Source organism: Leucopleurus acutus (genome assembly GCF_964270905.1).
Source record: "Leucopleurus acutus genome assembly, chromosome: 2".
In the NCBI taxonomy this organism is placed as follows: domain Eukaryota; kingdom Metazoa; phylum Chordata; class Mammalia; order Artiodactyla; family Delphinidae; genus Leucopleurus; species Leucopleurus acutus.
Genome location: NC_139143.1, coordinates 148,736,576 through 148,756,015, shown reverse-complemented (window position 1 = coordinate 148,756,015; position 19,440 = coordinate 148,736,576). Strand labels below are relative to the sequence as shown.

General features: G+C 53.7%; 1 protein-coding gene across 3 annotated transcripts in view; it reads right to left on the bottom strand.

Annotated features, from left to right (window-relative positions):
* GLIS1 (GLIS family zinc finger 1) overlaps positions 1-19,440 on the bottom strand; it is a gene marked incomplete at both ends in the record, with an annotated part of 229,254 nt that overhangs the window by 66,347 nt on the left and 143,467 nt on the right. For 2 of the 3 annotated variants that reach the window (XM_082832337.1, XM_082832336.1), the window contains one exon: positions 16,732-17,614. In XM_082832337.1, the coding sequence (XP_082688463.1) occupies positions 16,732-17,614 (883 nt within the window). Of the gene's footprint in view, positions 1-13,776; positions 13,801-16,731; positions 17,615-19,440 lie in introns of all 3 variants that reach the window. The other variant, XM_082832335.1, reaches the window with a different exon arrangement.

Here is a 19,440-nt window from a genome sequence, read left to right as displayed (position 1 = left end):
CAAGCCTCTAGAATTAAGTCATTACCTGTTAATTAACACGAGCTGGGCAGAGATTTTAGTTGATGGCATGACTGTGTGCATGCTGGCCCTTGAGAGGCAAAGGAAGCACACACACATCTATGTTCACATGCACCTCAGGCCCCTCCTGCTCTAACTCACCCTCGGGTCTCTGCAGCCCTGTGGACAGAGCCCGAGCTCCTCCATCGGACACACAAGGTCCTCTGTCACCACCCCTGTTCACCTCTCCATCACTCTCCCCATCACTCCATCACTGAGCCATTCGAAACTCTCACCTCCAGGCTTTTCTTATGCTGTTCCTCTCCTTGGGACACCCTTCCCCTCCTTTTGCACCTGGATAACTCTTACCTACCTTCTCCCTGGAGGCCTCCCCACCTGGTATTAAATCCTCTTCTCTGAGTTCCCATTTATTTTCCTCCAGGGGATTCATCGTGGCATTTTGTAACTCGGGTTCAAAGACTGGCCCCCAGAGTCTAGATGGCGAGCTTCTCCAGGGCAGGACGAGGCAGAGCACAGAGCAGGCGCGTGGTGGTAAATGAATGAACACACACAAGCACAGCTGCACGCGCTCAGAGGCTGCTCTGAGCTGGCCCTTGTGCCAGCCTGGGCCCCTGGAGATGGTGCAGGAGCCACCGCACAGGAGGACTTCGTCAGGGCCCTCTGTTATCCCAGCAGGAGGAGGCATCCCAGCCTGCTGGCCTGCTATCTCTTCTTGGAGACACGGGCAAGCACAGTCAGGAGGGTGATGGCTCTCTCCAGTCCCCGGCCCCCACCCATCTCCCTGACCAGATCCTCCAGCCCCTTATGCTCTCAGGCCCACCTCTAGGCTGATGACCCCCATCTCCAGAGCCCCAGACTCCCACATCTCTAGCCCCCTGGGGCCCTCTGGCAGGCACCTCCCTACTCAGCACACCTGAAACCAACTCACACCTTCCTCCCTCGTGCTGCCAGGGCTTGTACTCATGTCCACACAATGAACGCAGGCGGGAGAGTGGAGCACCAACCTGAGCTCCTCCTCTAACCCCACATGTAACAGGCTTCCCATCCCTTTCTGTCGACTGTCTCTCCTGAATACCTCTCAGATCCAATCATTTCTGTAGCTGCAGATGTGCCAGTTTGATTGGTTGCCCAGTTTCCCCATGTTAAAGAATCCTTCAGTGTGGGAAGTGAAGGTGTGAATAGGGAGGACATTTATGCCTCCCACAAAGGAGGGGGGGCAACCCCCGTCAACCTGGGTGGGGGGAACCCAAGACAGGCCTGGTCAGTGGGATGCCCTGCTACAGCTTTGGCCCTGGAGCGAGAGCACAGAGGCTGAGGACCCCAGTGTGGTGTCTGGATAGTCTGCTGTCTGGAGAAGCAGGTCTAGGTTCCCTGCTTCTAGGCCCCTGGGGTCCTGGGATCCTGCCTGTCCTCAAAGCCTGCTCCTCTTTCCTTAGACAAATGGTCTGTGGTCACAGGGCCTGCCAATAAATTCTAGGGGGTGGGGAGGGAGGGGATGCAGGGCTCATTATGGCCAGAGCTGGTTTCTGCTGCTTGTAAGTTAGAAACTTAGCAGGCAGCTGCTTCTCTCCCTTCTGCCACCACCCAGATCCAGGCTTCATTGCCCACGCTAGTGCCCTATCTCATCTCCTCCATGATGTCATTCTGGTCCCCTCCTCCACCCTAGGTCCTGGCTGACAGATGCTCCCTCTACTAGGCCCCATCACCCCTGAGCACCCCTCAAGGCACGTATCACGGTGTCGCCCTCTTCTTTTTAAGATCTGCAGAGTCCACTAGGCTATGAGCTCCTTGGGCAAGGGGCCGAGTCTGCCCCAAGTAACAGACTGACCCGTGAAGTCTGTAGAGAGAGGCCACTTGCTATAGAAGTCAGCTCCCACTGAGTGATCGGGGTCAAGTCACTTAACTTCTCTGAGCCTCAGTTTCCTCATCTGTAAAGTGAGAATAATGACAGCTACCTCAGAGGGCTGCTGTACGAACAGACTAAGAATATAACATAGACTATAAGACACGGGTGAGGTTCCTTCATTGCCAGTATTACTTGGCCCTGGCTTTTCTCAAAGAACATTAGCAAAGTTATTTGTGAAAACAAGGTCTATGGCTTTGTTCAGTGACTCTGTATCATCATCAACCATTCGTACAGCCTTCCTCCAGCAATCAACTTGTGTGACTCTCATCAGGCCTCATAAAGATTTGATATCCAGACACAACTGGCCCCAACACACAAGCTGGCTGCTCTTCTTCCTTTCCCAGACAATAAGAATTCTACAATTCAACAACTTGCCTTCTTTGCCTTGGCTTCCAGGAAGCTCCAGTAAATATAGGGTTCAATCGCAGTAACTAAGTGAGCTTAGGTTTTTCACATATTTATGTCCTTTTCTCTATGTCAGTTTAGCTGCATATAGATCTTTTGTAGTAAATACCCGTGAATTCTTAATGAAAGACAAGAACTCAATGATCAGGAATAAAATGGACTAGAACAGAATGGGACATAGTAGAACATCACAGCAGGATTTTCCAGTGTTTCCTCCACTCATTTTTCTTCACAGAGGATGAAACTGAAGTCTAGAGAAGGGGAGGGGGAGGCAAGGCCTGGACTGCACCTCAAGTGCTCCCAGCCTCTGCAGGCCTTGCTTTTGGGTTGCCTTGTCCACCAGGCACAGCATACACAGTACATAGAGTCTACAGTACTTTTAGGAGCCCTTGAAAATGTTTGAATTTAATTTCTAATTAGAAGAAAAAAGGAACTTTTAGGTCAAAGAAAATGTTTTAATACATAAAATTAATATGTTGTCTTTAAACCAATGCTGTCATAAAATGTAATTTTTAGTATTTTTTATGGAGGAAGAGGCTGAAGCCAAAAGTGCTGGGGTCAGCAAATGTCATGATGAGCCCCTGCTCGCTTTACGCATCTCACCAATGAGTCCCGGAAGCTTCTACTTTCCACCTGCTGGCTTCCAGGGAACCCAGGCCTCCTCCACACTTCCCTCTCTGACAGGATCCAAAGGGAGCATTTTCATGAAGATTCTAGTGGGAAGTGGGGCCTTGCCAGGTGAATCTAATTTATACCCAGTAGTAAGCACCTCAGAGAGCTCCTGAAAGGCCGAAACCACCTCCTGGCTGCGGGGTGGAGGCGTTTCCCCTGGCTGAGTTTGCCAACCAGTTGTCAGGACAAACCTTCCTGGGTTCACAGCGTGGAGACAATGAAAGGGCTGGCACTTGGAAGGCACGAGCCGCGAACTTCCTGACAGAGGTGTTGACTGCGGGCCGCAGATCCTCTGTTCTGCTTGGCTCAGGACCACACCTCGTCTTCCCCAGCTCACAAGCTGGGCTCACTGCGGGGGCCACAGCGGGAGCAGAGCTGGCCTGACAAATACCACCATCCCACCTGGGGTACAAGCAGCAATGGAACACAGAGGAGAGGGGCGGCAGGGGGATAGCCTGCCCTGGGCATCACCACTGACACGCCGTGTGACCCCGGGCATTACCGCGGATGCACCGTGTGGCCCTGGGCACCCTTCACTGGTCACCCTGCCTCACCAGGTCCCAGTGTCCTCCCTGAGAAGATGGGGCAATGGTTGTGAGGATGACATGGGATGACGGGCAGTAAACAATCTCCAGCAGATGAAGCAGGATTATCATTCCCACTAAACAGAAGGAAATTGAGACCAGAACAAGGAAATAGTTTGCCTAGCCAGCATCATGGTGAATAAGGGATCAGAACTGGATTCCAGAAGCCTTGCAGGTAGGGGTCAGTTCTTCCTGAGGAGCAGTTATGCCTTCAGGCTTCCCTGGATTCGAATCCCAACTCCAACTCTTACTGGCTGTGGTACCTCCCCACATTCTCTCTCCTGCCCCGTGTACATAGGCATGGGCCACAGAGGCCTCCATCCCGACCTGGTTCTCTCACCTGGTCTCAGGGATGGAGCCCCAGGTAGCTGCCCCCGAACCCCTCCCTTCCTCTGACCCCTGCACGCCTCCCCTAACCTGTGAGGTCACTGTCTCCCTGCACAAGAAGCCAGGGAAGTGGGGCAGAGGATGCCTTGGGCTCGTGGTGTTAATTCTGGATAAAGCAAACCCCACCCCCGAACAGTGTAGGTTAAGTGCAAGGATCCATGCAAAGTCCAGATTACATGGGATTGTTTTCGAGGAGTCACAGGAACTAATTAAGATGTCTTGACAGGCATTCTCTGGGCTGAGCTCAATGAAAACAGGGAGTGATCAGCTCATGATCAATTACAGAAAAACATGCTGACACAGAGGACATCCTGGAGCAGTGGGTGGCCGGGGATTGGAACCCCAGCACTTAACTTCTCTGAGCCTCAGTCTCCTCATCTATAAAATGGGACAGTAATGCCAACATCGAAAGATTCACTGAGAAAACAAAGGGCTTAATCTGCTATCTGGAGAAGAGCACGTACCTAAAAAAATGCCACTTTCCCTCCTTCCTCACACTTTAAAGTAGCTGCTTTGGGGTAGTTTAATCATTTCCTCTGCTGCATTCTTGGCTATAATAGTCCTTTTGTTGTCAATTAATGCAAAATTGTACTCTTACTCTATCTCTGTGCCCATGGTCATAAAAACAGGATCTGTGGAGACTGAATTAACGATAAACAGCTGCAGCAGCAGCAGCAGCTAATTACAGAGCTTCTACTCTGTGGAGGGCTTGATTGTAAATTTCTCTCCAAGCGTGGGAATGTGGACAAGAACTCCTCCTCTCTAGGCCTCAGTTTCCAAATCCACAAACAGGATTGAGCCAGATGGTTTCCAAGCTGATGGTTCCTAAGCTCTTGTCTGGGTCTGACATTCCATGAGCTGGAGGACTTGGGGTGCAGACTCTCCTTTACCCTCATATTGCAGATTAAGGAGGGAGGGAAATCAAGGCGGGGATGGGGTAGGAGGAGTGAACTAACACTGTACACCGGGTGCTTGGCTGGGCCCCCTGGGCACACTACCCATCTAGCCTATCCCAGAAATGCCCCTCAGACAGCAACCCATGCAGTCCTCACCACGGCCCTGTGAGTTTGCTGCAAAAACCTTCACTTTACAAGACAAGACTCCTGATTCTCAGCCTGGGCCCTTCCCAGCACACTCCATCACTTCTGCCCATCACTGAGTCCGGCTCGCCCCCTTTTCACTCAATCGCATTCATTCAGGAAACAGTTGTCAATCACATACTGTTCAAGACCCTGGAAACGTAACAGGGAACAAAACATAAAAGGATCTAGACTTTATGGAGCTTACGGTTGAGTGGAGGGAACAGATAAGAGACAAACACACAGTGTTGGGTAGTATGAGGGGCAGAGAGTGGATGAAGATACTACATTGGACAGGTGGTCAGGGAAGGCCTCCTGGAGGAGGTGACATGGACCTCCATGAAAGCTCTCCATGGGCCTGAGTGAAGGGAGGTGGGGCTGGAGCAAGAGATTTCTGGATGGAGGGAAGAGCCATGCAGAGCCTGAGGTGGGAATGAAGCTGGCATGTGTGAGGAACAGCCAGGAGCCAGTGTGGCTGGAGCAGAGCAAGAGAGGAGTATGGAAGGAACTGAGGTCAGAGAGCTCAGCAGAGGCCCACACCTGCCCCTTCCTTGTCCTTCACCTCTTTCCTCCTCCCCTAGGGCCCTGCCAGGAATGTGGAAAGGTAACTGTCTGAGTTCAAAGCATCTTAGGGATTCTGGAGTCCTTTCATTTTATGGATGAGAAAACGGAGGCCCCATAGGGTCTGGTGACTCTCCCAGAGCCATAAGGCAGTCTGATGCAGAGCTGGGGAGGGAACCGAGCGCTGAGCCCTGGCCCACGCTGTCTCTACCCAGACTGCGGGAGTCAGGGTCAGGAAACCTAAGGGCTTGGGACTGATCAAAGTCCTTGTCACACACATGAAGAAACTGAGGCCCAAGTCCAGGTGGCTCCGTGTGCATGAAGAAGGGGTGGGGCTGGGTAGAGGAGCTGCAGACTCTTCTTGGTGCACACCCGTGTGGGCCTTTGCACAAGCCAGGCTTCCTCTGGGCCTAACACCCACGGCAATCAATCATCGTGCTTTTCTAATGCACGTAAAGAGCTGTGATGTCTGAAACCCACCGCTGATTACAGCCTCCCTGGAGCCTGCTGGACAGTGCTGCCTGAACCCGATCCTGCTGGGAGGGAAGGTGATTCTGACACGTGTGGACTGCACAAGCTGCCAGCCATCTCCTCTGCGTGACCTCCAGGGGGGTTGCCTCCCCACCCTGAGCCTCGAGTCCCCATTTGTCAAAAGGTGCTGCAGGGCTTGGGAGCAGCATCAGAGATTCCCTGGAAGGTTCTTCCCCAGTGTGAACACAACACAAGCCAGCGTTCTCCAGAATTTGGGAGGCAGTGATGGTACAGGTGGAGGCAATGCAAGTCAGCTCTCAACACGGGGCCTGGCACATAGTAGGTACTCAACAGACTTTGCGGCTCTGCACAGCAGGACGAGCACTGCACTGGAAGGCAAGGGACCTGAGCTTTGGTTCTTTTGCTCCGTGATCTCAATAAGCCAAACCCTCTCTACGTGCCTCAGTTCCCACAGCAGCAAACAGCAAAAGTGCAAACACAGGCATTCGGACTTGTGGCCTCCACGAGGCCACCTCCTCAGGTCCTGGATGCTTGGGGAGAAGCAATGGGAGCAGTCAGTGGGGGGTGGGATCTTGGGGAAGTATTGGAGGCACAGCAGACTCATTTTTCTTCCTGGGGCCAAACTCTCTTGACTTCCAATTGCTATCATGTTCCTTGGCAACTAAACCTGGTCAGAAATGACCCCATAGGCCAAACTGACTCCCCAAATGAGGGATTCATCAGCAGATTCTGGGGAGCACAGACTTGTTAAATAGAGGAGCAGAAGGCAGTTGTGGGCAGTGGGAAGATGACTGAGCATGGAGCCAGGGACAGGAGGTGGAGTCCCAGATGTGACACCCAGCCAGGTAGCTTCCCCTCCGTGGATTTCTGCGAGCCTATTATAAAACAGGGATCCTGCCACTGCCCTGTGCATTCCCTGAGCGAAGGAACTACACCCATCAAAACTGCACCCCAGGGCCTGGTCATGCCCTGGGAAGCTACAAATGTTACTTTCAGCTCGAAAACCCTACACTTTCTGGCTCAGTACAACAAAGAGGCTGGCTCATGGAACATCAGCTGAACGCTCACAGGGCACTTGCCGTCCTCCATGCCCAGCAGAGACCGATCTCCCCAAGAAACACACAGCCCAGGAGTACCACTCTCTCTGCTCTCCAAGGCTCATGCTCCCAACGTGGCAGACTTATCAAGGGAGGCTTGGGGGGTACGTGCAGGAGGCAAGAGCAGGCTGTCCTCCATCAGGCGGCCACCTCCCAGCTGTTTGGAAATGGCCACTTGCAAGGCCATGAGTCTCAGTGATGGACTCTCATTTTATCATTACCCACGTCAGAAGAATGCATCTTGAAGGGGCAGCACTGCACAAGTCAGCGCTGTAATCACTTACAGACCACGGAGGCCCCAGTCCTGGCAGTGGAGGAAGATTTATTGTGGGGATGGACGGAAAACAAAGAACAGTTGTGCAAACTTTACGGAGCCACATTATGGGAAATGCCTTTCCCATTTCCCACTGGTAAATGTGCTGGATGCTGTTTCCAAAGGGGGACTGAGCCCCGGTACCCAATCAGGTACAGACACTGCGCTCAGCATGGCTCGCTGGGCTGAGCTGGCCTGGCCCGTGGTGCCCAGGCCTTGGCTGGCAGCCAGGTGCTGCTGTCTGCTCTGGTGGACCCGGGAAGAAGGCTCCTTCCTGGGCCTCTGCGTCCTCATCTGCCTACTGCTGCTCCCCCTTGCACGCACCCACCACACGACCAACATTCTAAATGTTAATGCTGATCGTGTCACTCTCCTGCTCAGAACCCTTCCACCATTCTCTCCCTTGCCCTCAGAACAGAGTCCAAGCTCTTCATACTGGACTTCAAGGCCCTATAAGGTTCAATTCCAACTGCCATTTCTACTCCCAGCCCCCATGCACGGAACACACTCCAAGCACAAGAGGCTTCCTATGCTCCCCTCAACGGCCAAGACTGTCTCATCTTTTATATGCTGTTCCCTTTCTTGAAATGCCTTTCCTCATGGTCTGCACCTGGAAAGCTCCTACCCTCCCTTCAAAGCCCAGCTCTCATGACATCCTGGGGGAAGCCTTCTCCCTCCTCTGTGCCTCTGCAGCATTTGGTTAATTCCTGCGGCACCAGACCATTCCTCATTTGATGCTGCACCTCCTGCTTCTAGCATCAAACCTGGCACAGTATGGGTGTCAATAAAGCTGTGTTGAAAAGGTGGCAGAAGTGAGGGGGGAGACAGCACAGCTGAGCCCAAGGCACTCTCCCGAGGGAGGGGAGCAGGTAAGCTGAGTGTCCCGGGTCTTGGAGGTGACTGAGGCCATAGCGCTGGTGTGGCCCGTCACCCCTTTAACGGATGAGGTCAGTCACTGCAGCAGGCCAAGTGAGGTGCATGAAGTTGGCTCAGATAACCCATCTGCCATCCTGTGGAGACAGAGCCTATTGACGCTCAATCATGAAGTTTACCATTTCCAGGATGTCCCTCTTAGAAAACATGTTCTGGACACTTTCTTCAAGTCACTGTTGATTTTATCTGACTTTCTCAGTCCAATAAGAGAATCATTTCAATTCCATTTACATTAAATTCAAAAGCTTTCTCTCCTTTTATTATTTTAAATTCAATTCAGAGGGCTGTGTTTTTTTTATCCTTAATTTTTTTCATATTCCATAAAGCAGTGTGGCGTTCACAAAACTTGGCCAGTGTTCCTGTACCCTCAAGTTTGGTGCTCCCAGGAATTCTCATCTCTATGAGAGCTCGGGTTTGATGACTCAAAAAAAAAAAAAAAAGGAACAAGGGCTCCTGTTTTCAAGCATGGAGTATTTTGCCAGGTATGAGGTAAGTGCTCCACATACATGATCTCATTTAATTCTCACAACACTCTCCCTTTACACAGACAGGAAACTGAGGCTCAAAGAGACCACGTGACGTGTTTGAGGTCTCACGGCTGGTTAAGGGTCAGAGCAGAGATTTGAACCCCAACAGTTATCCTATACCTTTAGCCACTGGTCCACCCTGGCCCACCAAACTCTGGCTCAGAATTCAAATAAGATGGAGGGCGGGGAGCCAGGGATGGAGATGAGGTAGGGATGGGGAAGTGAATGGGAGTAGGAGGGATGGGGGATAGAGGTAGAAGGGCGAGGGGGAACGTACGGGGGCACTGTGAAGCAGAGAAGGAGGAAGCTAGAAGAGCTGCAGACAGAGGCCTAAAGGCCAAGCACTGCATTTGGGGAGCATGTGGCTAAAAGGTTCTGTGCCCGATGGGAAACCCATCTGGGAGGGACACGCCTATGAGGGTGATTGTGTACTCTGGGGCCGGGTTACAGGCCGGAGCACTGGACTGGGAGATGGGGACTCAACTTGATCCCCTCTGCAGAGCTCTCTGCAGTTTGTGGACCACAGGTATCCACCCCTCACAGAGACTCTTCTGGGGTGAGCATCAGAAGCCCTATTTTATAGATACATTAACGGAGGCTCAGGAGTGAAGTGACTTGTCCAAGGTGGCACAGTCAGTGAGCAGCAGAGCTGGGATGAGTCTCCAGCTCCACCTGTCTCCTTCCTCTCCTCTTTCCCAGGCAAGCCTTTTCCAACTGTGGCCTCAGTTTCCCCCTCTGGACAGTGGTGAGAGGGGGCCCTCAGGGCTCTGAGTTGAATGCAAAGCTGGAGTTCCCAGAAAGCCTCTCCTTATGAAGGTCCCTGAGTTTGATTTTTAAAAACTGGGGGAGATAGGAAGGCATCCAGTGTAAGCCAAGATCTGTAGAGCTGGAACCTTGGCTTCAAGAGGGGAAAGGGCATTAGCATCTGCTGAGCACCCAAGGAACACAGAGTGCTAGGCATTAATCCCATTTCACAGTTCAGGAAACTGAGGCTCAGCATAGCCAAGTGACCCATCCAAGGTCACATCCACGGCAGAGCTGGGACTTACAACAGCCTTTTCTGTTCCTTTGGGGATGCTCATGACTGCATGGCCCCTATGCTTTTTAGACCCTCCCTCTTCTCCTTTCCTAATGCAAAGTGCCCAGAGCAGTCAGACCATTTGTTGTGCACTCACTGTGTGCCAGGCAGTACGCAACATCTCATGTATAGTACCTCATCGAAGCCTCACAACAGTTCTATTCCCTCCACTTTACAGGTAAGAAAACAGAGGCTTACAGAAATCAAGTTACTTGCACACCAATCATAGGTTGCTAGGTAGAAAAGCCAGGTTTCGAATTAAGGCTTTCTTGAAGGAAAACTTCAAGCACCAGATGAGGGATGGATGTGACCATCTTTAATGTCCCTCCATTCTTGTAACTTTATGGGAAATTGCTCTGGAGGGCAGTGTCTGGGCAACGTCACACAGTGTTGGAGCAGAGAGAGTAGATGGCCACTAGGGCAGAGCCTCTGTACTAGGGAGCAGACTCAACTCCTCTGCCTCCAAGGCCAGGCCAGGTGCCAAAGAGCATGTGGTCCCCAAGACACTCAGCCATACCAGGAACACTGTTATAAATGGGGCGACATGTGCTGGGAGAGCAGGACACACGAAGAAAAGGGGTGCCGAGGAGGGGACACTGGACTGGGTTGTGCGGGATGGCTAGGAGTTTGCTGGGTTGGGAAAGGCATTCCAGGCAGAGGTATCAGCAAAAGCCAAGGCCCAGAGGAGGGACTTCAGTAAGGGTTGTTAACGAGGGCATATCTGGATGCAAACTAGATGGCTGCCTTTGCTCAAAAAGGTTTTCCTCCCGACCCCCACCCCTAGAACGAGATGAGGCTCAGGCCCCTGTTTCCAAAGTGGGTGGGCTTGACCTGGTTGGAGCAGCTTGGCCTCTATGGGCTCATGCACAGCAGGCTCCTCCAGGGCAAGGGGTTTAAAACCATATTCAATTTTGCAGCCTTTTAATCTTACCAGAAACCCCAGCCTCCAGAAACAGAGACTGTTTTCAGGTGACTTATTTATTTTTAAAAAGGTAAAATGTCTTATTCTTCATCCCATGAGTGTTCTCTCCTCTCATATAGGACAAAAGACCCACCATGTCAGCAGGGCAGGGACCTGCAGGCTCTCAAGATGATGGGGGCGCTGGCTTGGGAAAAGTAGTTAAAAGCAGACGTCTATCTGCTTCCCTGCTCCATCAGGGCTCCACAGGGCCAGGCTGGCTTTGATTCCCTTCTGTGACCCCACGGCCCACCAGGGCCTGGCACACAGGAGGCGCTCGGTGTCAGCTTGCCCAATAAGTTTCAGATCTGGGTATTCTCTCGACATTTGCAAGCAGACTGATGATTCTCTGCCTGGGAGGTGGCTTGGGGTCATGGCTAGCACACAGTCCTTGGAGTCAGGCTGAGACCTGGGTTCAAATTTGACCCCATGATGCACTTGGGGCCTGAACTTGGGCATGAACTGGACTATCCTTTCCCCATCTGTAAAATGGGGATAATTTCAGTCCCCAGGAATGTTCTGAGTGCTGAGATCACACATGTGTGGAAGCCCTCAATACTGAAAAACACCCAATGAGTATTTCAATAACGTTCCTGTCCCCCTTGACTGACTCAAGGCTCAAGTCCTCAGCTGCTGGCTTCCCTCCCTCCCTCCACCATCCAGCAATAAGATGGCAAGATTCAAGGGCAGAGTCCTTCCCACGGCGCTAGTAGTCTCACATCACATCATCTTTGTCTCCGGACCCCCGACTCCTGGCACACACGAGAGGCTGCGGCCCCTCCAGTGAGGCAAGTGTCTCAAGGGGAGGATGAGGGTCACTTTCCCACAGTCTAACTTCCCCAACTTTTGGTTACCGGCCCCTTCAGGAACCCCCCCGCCCACTGAAGCTGCCCCATTTGCTGTGCCATCCTAGACCCCCATCTTCTCAGGACCTGTCTTCCCCATGCCCTCTCCCTACGTGATGAGGATGGACTGGTAAAGCCACCAGCTCAGACATCTCGAACTCCCAGATAATTCCCTGGGATGAGCCTGAGATGTTGAGATGAGTCAGGGGCGTCAGCTGGCCTGGGAATGTGCCCAACCCACCAGGCTGGTCTCAGGACATGGGGGCCGGAAGGAGCAGATGCCCTGGGACCCCACACACTGTGATGTGAGACACACAGAGGACTCTACTCTGCTGAATAGAGAAGCTGGGCAAAGGCGGGTGGTAGAGGGCAGTGTGGCCAGTGGAATGGTCCAGGCAGCTGTGCCTGGTGATACAGGGCAGGCCATTGCGTCTCTGAATGTCAGTTTCTTCTTCTGTAAAATGGGCATGGTAATCCCTGGCTGGAGAGAGACTGTCTCAGAATATATTAGGTCTCTTCTCCCTCAGGACTTCCCATAAGATGCTATCCCAGACCCCCTGTCAAGCCTCTCTCTGAGGTATATCCCTGGTCCCAGGTCCAGTGGCACCTAGGAAAGACTGGGCAGGGTGAGGGATGGGGACCAATGGTCAGTGCGGCTGCAGCTGCCAGAGGGACCCAGGCAGGATGTTAAGTCCAGCCTCAAGGCTCCAGCTGTGCATCAGAACTTGGAGAGCAGGGACTAGAGCCTCCTCCCTGTGCCTCTGCCCTGGCTTTCCCTTCTTACCCCGAATAGCCACTGTCTGGCACCGAGCAGGGGCTCTGCATCGCTGGCAGACACCTGACCACAAGGCCACCAGCACATGTGATAGCTCTGCCCACCTCACCAACAGCAGAGGCTGCAGCAGTTAGCTGACCTCAAGTCCAGGTTCCACTCCTGACAGGTTCTTTTGAGCCTCAGGTTCCTCATTTGTAAACTAGCTGTCAAAGATCCTGTCCTAACTCCTAGGGCTAATGTATGAATCTCCTAAGATCATCAGTGTGAAGAGTGTGATTGGGGAAGATGAGAATTAACTAAGCAGTTCCCTATGTCATCTCTTTTAATCCTAATAACGACAGTCCTAAAACGACAGTCCTAAAAGTCCTAAAAGGTCCTAAAAGGACCCGTTTTACAGTTGAGTATGCTATGGTTCAGAAAGGTTAAGTCACCTGCCTGAGGTCACACAGCTGGTAAGTGGCAGGGCCCGAGGTCGGTGTGACTCCAGACTTGGGCTTTCACCTGCCTTTTACACCTTCATGCTGAGCTCACAGCTTTGGTCAAGCTCTTCACAAAAGTCAGGGGTTGTTGTCATGATTATTTCATAAAACCCAAGGTTATAAGAAGTTTTCCTCTTTCTCCTCTGCCTGTCTTTTTCTCGATGTGGACAAATGCAAACTCAGAGTCTGCTAATTTCTGCAGTCTCAGACAATCAGAATTCCAACCGTCTGAGAGAGCCAACCTAAGAAAGCAAGAAAGTAATCTTTTCAAAGTTAACGTCTTCGAGGCGTCGCGTCAGTATTTGGGTTGGACGTAACCTTGCTATCGTAACACAGATGAAACCCTAAATATAATAAGGCTAAGACAACTCCGACAACGTAAGAAACATAACAGGATATTGCAAAGAGATTAGGGAGCTTCCGCTGGACGGCGTGGAAGGGCTGTGGAAAGGGCAGGGTGGGGGGCGGGCAGTGCCCCCTGTGGGCCAGTGAGGCGAGTCCTGGGTCCCCGGCTGAGCCTGAGGATGAACGGCCTGGACAGAGGGGAGCTGGGCTCCTCCAGGCACCTCTAGGCCCGCCCGGTGCGGAAGCAGAGGCTCCACAGGCTAAATGTGAACCAGCTGCGAGGATGGGAGTGTTACAGTTGGACGGGGCGGGGAAGGCTTACCTCATGAAAGAACTGTGGAAACGGCTGCTGGAAAGATAATAAAAGGATTAACTGCTATTTTAGTGGGCCATTTACTCTGCAATCAAAGTGTCTCATCTATTTCCTGTTCTCCAGAGGCTCCGGGTCCAAAATTCCTTTGTCTATTACAGCACATGGTAGCAGAGGCCTGTCATGAGAAATTAATAATTTTACAGGGAAGGGAGATTGTATTTATCTGGGGTGCAGGTTAGGGCCCGCCCCTTCCCCTGGGTTACCTACTGCACCAGCCTTGCAGGAAGGGGGAGCACCCCCACTGCGGACAAGGCGGAGCTCAGAGCTCTCTGCTACCATCTCCAGAGGATGGCACCCGGCAGGGCTGGTACCTGGACCCCAGAGAATAATCAGTTTAACAGGAGAAGATATACACAAACAAGAGCATCACGGCTTAGAAAGATGTGAGTTCAACTTCCACTCCAACGGTTACTAGCCGTGTAACCCTGGGCAAGTTATTTTTATCGTTGTTATCAATACTATTATTACTATCATGATTATTAGCCTCTATTATTATTGTTGTTATGGTCTGTCTCTAACTAGCTGTGTGGCCTGGGGTAAATTATGCCGTCTCTCTGAGCCTCAGTTTCCTCATCTGTAAAATGGGGACTAATAGTATCTGCCCCATAGGGTTGTTGTGAGGACCACATGGAGTATGAGGACAATGGGCTTAGAATAGCCCCCGCATACGGTCAGCACTCAGGAGCTGCTTGCTGGTGTTATTACCACAATCCTAACCCCCCTAAGAGGCAAGATGAAGTGTTCTCACAGCAGCAGGTGGAAGGCCAGCTGGACCCTACTGACCCCCAATGTGGGGTCTGTTTCTTCGTCTATAAAAACCCTTGGTTTTACAGGACTCTTGTAAAGATTAAACGCAGCCATGGGTAAGTACAGACATGGCTTGAACATCACCTCCTGTATGAAGTCCTTTTAGATCTCTCCTCCCTGGGCCGATGCAAACTCCATCCCAGACCCTGTCACTCATCTCCACACCCATCTCCCACGCATCTCTGACTGTGAGTGCCCTCAGGCAAAGATCTTGGCAGGTCCAGGTCTGTCTCCAGAGCCAGGTATAAGCCAGTGTTCTGTGGAATCTGCTGAACCAAAAGAGATTCTGGCAGGCTGGCCCCAGAGAAGAAACCCTACAGAGAGGTCCTGAGACTGCTCTGAGTGATCTGAGCCTCTGTGACCCGCTCACTGGGCATCAATTTCCCAACGTGGAAAATGGACAGGGAAGGCCTAGATCATCTCCAAGGTCCCTCATGTCTAACACAGAAACTCCTGGATGCCGCGATTCTACACGGGAGCCTGCGTGCGAGAAGGCCACTGACCACGCCACACCAGGGTTCAGGCCAGGCAGCCTCTTCGAGGACCCTGCATACACCACTGGGATCACCCCAGGAGAGAAGACATGAAGGAGAACTGTAGCCTGGCAGCTGTCAACTGCAGGATTTCAGAGAGAGACAGGACTGTCTGCGGTCCAGGAGCCTTACCCTGCGATGTCCGCTGGGCATCTCCTTCCAGGCAGGGGCGTGCCCTCCCACAAGGCACATGTCACAACACCCCAAAGGAATGGGGGTGTCGCCAGGAATCGGCCCAGCCACCAGTTCTGCCTCCAGCACACTCTCAGTCCAAAGACACACGATACAGTCAGCTTCTCAGCCTGCTCACTCCAGCCCCTCCCCACAACCCCAGCATGCCAACCCTGACCCTCCCTTGTCTGCAAAGTGAATTCCTTCTCATCCTCAAGACCCAGCCTCCTCAAAGCTGAATAAGCTGGTTCAGTGGGTACCCAGCTCACAGCTCCACAAGGAGATGTGCCCCAAGGGAGAACATCTGGTCCCAGGAGGATGGAGTTTATGCCGCTGGTTGCCCCTCCCTGGTCCTGCAAATGCTGCCCTGCATTTGGAGCAGGGACAGAGGTGCACCTCTCCCCAAGCTGCACCCATTCCCAGATTGAGTTCTCCATGGGCCCAGTGACAGCACACAAGTGTTGGAAGAACTCAACTTTGGCTACGACACTGGCCCTGAAGACCAGACACACTGCTTCCTTCCTCTGCCGTACCCAAGCCCCAGCAGCTGGGAAGACGGAGCTGGGCCTTCGTGGCTCCATCAGCCCTTCCAACCCCAGGCAGGCGCCTGTCCTGGTGGGCTGGCTGGGCCCTGTGGGTAAGCACAGTGGCTTGGCTAAAGATATCAGGGACTAAGACTAAATTTCTAACCTCTGATACGGATTTCCACCACAGTGAGAGCAGAACATGCAAATGACCACTTAGAAGGGCTGGAGGCCTGGGTGCCTATATTGTGTGTGTGTGTGTGTGTGTGTGTGTGTGTGTGTGTGTGTGTGTGTGTGTGTGTGTCTCCGTGGAAAGCTTAGTTTCAACCTCAGCCAGAACACTGCAGGTGCTATCCAGGCCCTTATCTGCTAACCCTTGGCCTTACCCCAACGCCTACCCTGGGTACCCACAGCTCTCAAGCCAAATGCCTGTGAGCCCCCGGTGCTCCCTGGAGGAAATCAAGCCTGTGGCTGCTCCAGGAGGCCCCAGAGTCTCCCTGGGAAGGACTCCAGGTGAAGAGCCGGTGCTGGGGGAGAGCATACTCTCCATGACTCACCTGGCCATCGGCAGGTGTGACACTGAGCCTTTGTATGTAAGAGAGAAGGCTGGCCGAGCTGCTTTGACCTCAGAGCACATGTGTCACCACCTGAACGAGTGTGTGTGACACCAGGCCATGGAGGGTGGAGGATGGGGTACCTGGCCCTCTGCCAAGGTTCCCAGTGACAGGGCACTGACCACTGTGACCTGTGGCCACATCCCAGCCAGCGCCCAGGGTGAGGAGCCTAGGCAGGGCTCTCCCAGGGCAGTGAGGTGGGTGCTGCTCTGCTGGGGGTGGCGGGCGCACAGCCCGGCGGCCGTGGGAACTCACCATGCACTTGTTGGGCTTCTCACCCGAGTGCACCCTCATGTGGATGAGCAGCTTGTAGCGGGCATTGAAGGGCTTGTAGCGGCGCACGCATCCCGCCCAGAAGCAGGTGAAGTCCTCGCCCTTGCGCTGGTCGATGTGGCTCTTCTCAATGTGCCGCACCAGCTCCTCCTGCTGCTCGTAGGCTGCACAGCAGTCCACCCAACGGCACGCCTGCCGCCCAGCCACGCCCCTGCCCGCCAGGCCCAGCCCCAGGCCTCCAAGGCCCGGGCCAGGCGGCAGCTGAGACAGGGGGTAGGGGGGTGGCAGGCCCTGCTGGTGAGGCCCGAAGAGCTCTGAGAACTCGTCCGCGGGCTCCTGCTTCAGGAAGCCGGCCTTCCGGCAGGCTTCAAGTTGCAAACTGCCCTCGTGGCTCTCGGTGGACGCAGGGCTGGGCCGGGCCCTCTTGGGAGGGCCCCCCGGGTCTCCCGGCAGAGGGGGGCTCCGGAGTCCATTTACGCAGGTGACCAGAGCTGTCTGGGAGGAGCGGATGATGGAGGTGATGTCGGAGGAGGCGCAGGGCGAGGCGGAGGCTGAGGATGCGGGGGGCAGGCCCAAGAGGCAGCAGCGCTTCAGGCCACCCTCGGGCAGGTGGGCCTCAGGTGGGGGGCCCAGGCTAGAGCTGGGTTCACTGCCCAGAAGGTAGCAGGAAGGTGCGGGGTTGGCGAGGCCTCGGCCCGAGAGGTCCAGGTCTGTGTGCAGGCCCGTGGCTGGCGGGGCCCGGCAGTGGGCAGACAGGGGTGCGCGAGCTTCCGTCATGGCCCGGTAGTCAGGCAGGGACTCCTGCTTGATGTGCTGTGTGGCCGGGAGGCCTCCATTCACATAGGTGGCCTGGGGCCTGGGCGACCTGGAAGACAGTGCACAGGGGTCATGAGAGGATGGGCACTCCACAGTGGGGAGGTCCAGGAAGGGGACGGTGGGGAGCCTGAGGACCGAGGGGCGGAGAAGCCAAGAGCAAGAGAGGGAGGCTGAGGGCTGGCAGCAGAAAGACCAGGACTGGTTGCCCAGTCAGCAGGGAAGAATGTGGAGGGAGAAGGGGAGAGAGAGGAAGAGGAGGAGGCTGGGAAGAGGTTCAAGAGACATGAATGTGCCCAGGAGGATGCCAGAAAGGAGCGCATTTCATCCTTTTATTAATTCCAGCCCACCCTCTCCAGCCCAAGTGCTGTCCGTCCTGCCACTGAAGCCTCCCCGGGTCTGCCCTGTCCCCCTCCTGTGACCTTCTAGTGACTTCTGGAGGAAGAAGGCTGAGGATGGCTCTTTGAGGGATACCAGGTCCAGTTTGTTTTAAATTCTGCTTACTTGTCCCTTAAATCTCTCTTAATTCTTGTAATCTTTCTTAATTTCTAAAAATGTGATGTTTTGCCCCAAGCAATCTGTTCTTTCCACTGTGAACGTCAGCGGGTGGGGTTTGAATCACAATCACAGTGAGGGGTCATCCTAGGAAAAACTGAGGAAAAGTTTCTTGGGGAGAATGTGCAGAATTTCAAGGTCATGAATGTACAAAGTGAAGCTGGAGGCAGGCAGGCCAGGTGGGGCAGCAAGAGACCTGGGTTAACATCTCTTAACCCTCAGGTCTCAGCCACTCGCAGCTCAGTGAACCTTACTTAGCAACGTGGTCTGGGCCTCTCCCTGTAGCCCAGCTACAGGAGAATGGTTCTCCTGAGGGTGAGGACAGTGATGGGCAGGACCCAGCTGGCCAAGATGCTATCATCATCACACATGTGGTACATGCATTCCTAGAAGGGGCCTCTCCCAAATGTGGGACAAGTAAGTGCAGAAAGAGATATCAGGGCCTGCCGGTCATCAGAGGACTCTGGGAAGGGAAGAGACCAGCAAGGTGACAGTGAGCTCAGGGTCCGAGAAGCCCCAGGAGCTGGCTGGGCAGAACAGGAGGCCCACTTATGTGCCCAAAGTCTGACTAGGATACCCCACGTGCCCTCATACCTGTCCCCATCCGAGCCTCAGTCTTCTCACCTGTGAAATGAGGACTAACCCTCCCTACCTCAGAGGGAGGCTGCCAGGATCAAGGGAGGAAACAGATGCCGTGACAGCCCTCTGGGAAGAGGACAGCAGGGTGAATGGTGCAATCAGCACTGCCATCATGAACACTGCTGTCCTGGGGCTCTTTGCAGCCAGGGGTTGTGGCACCATCACCTGTCCCTCTGCTTCCCAGCATGGCCCTGTAGCCCCAGCCCCTCCCTCTCGGGCTCCCTGCAGCTGTGGCATCCTCCGCTCCAGCCCTGAGGTGGAAGGGAGGGGACAGGACAGGGGAGAAGGAAAGTCAGAGCCCGGAGCCCTCCCAGAGCACCGGCTCCAACCCCATCGCTACCAAGAGGGCACAGGGTTCACCGCAGTCACAAGCAGCAAACCAGCAGCAGGGCTGGGACCAGAACCCAGGCTCCCCTTCTCCCTCCCAGGTGTAGAGTTCTCCTGTGTAGACCTAACCTGAAGTGCTCCCTGGATAGGAGGTTGGGGGAGGGGCTCTTCTTCTGTTTGGTTCTCAACTACACTTGAACAATTCTCTGCCTCACTCACCAGAGACCTCTCTTCCCTCCCAGGAACTCTGCTGTCCAGAGCATGGTCACCAGGTGGAATCAGAAGGAGCAAATACATACCCCCGCCCCCATCTCCAGGGCTGGGGATCCTGGGCCCACCACTGCCAGCAGAAAGCTC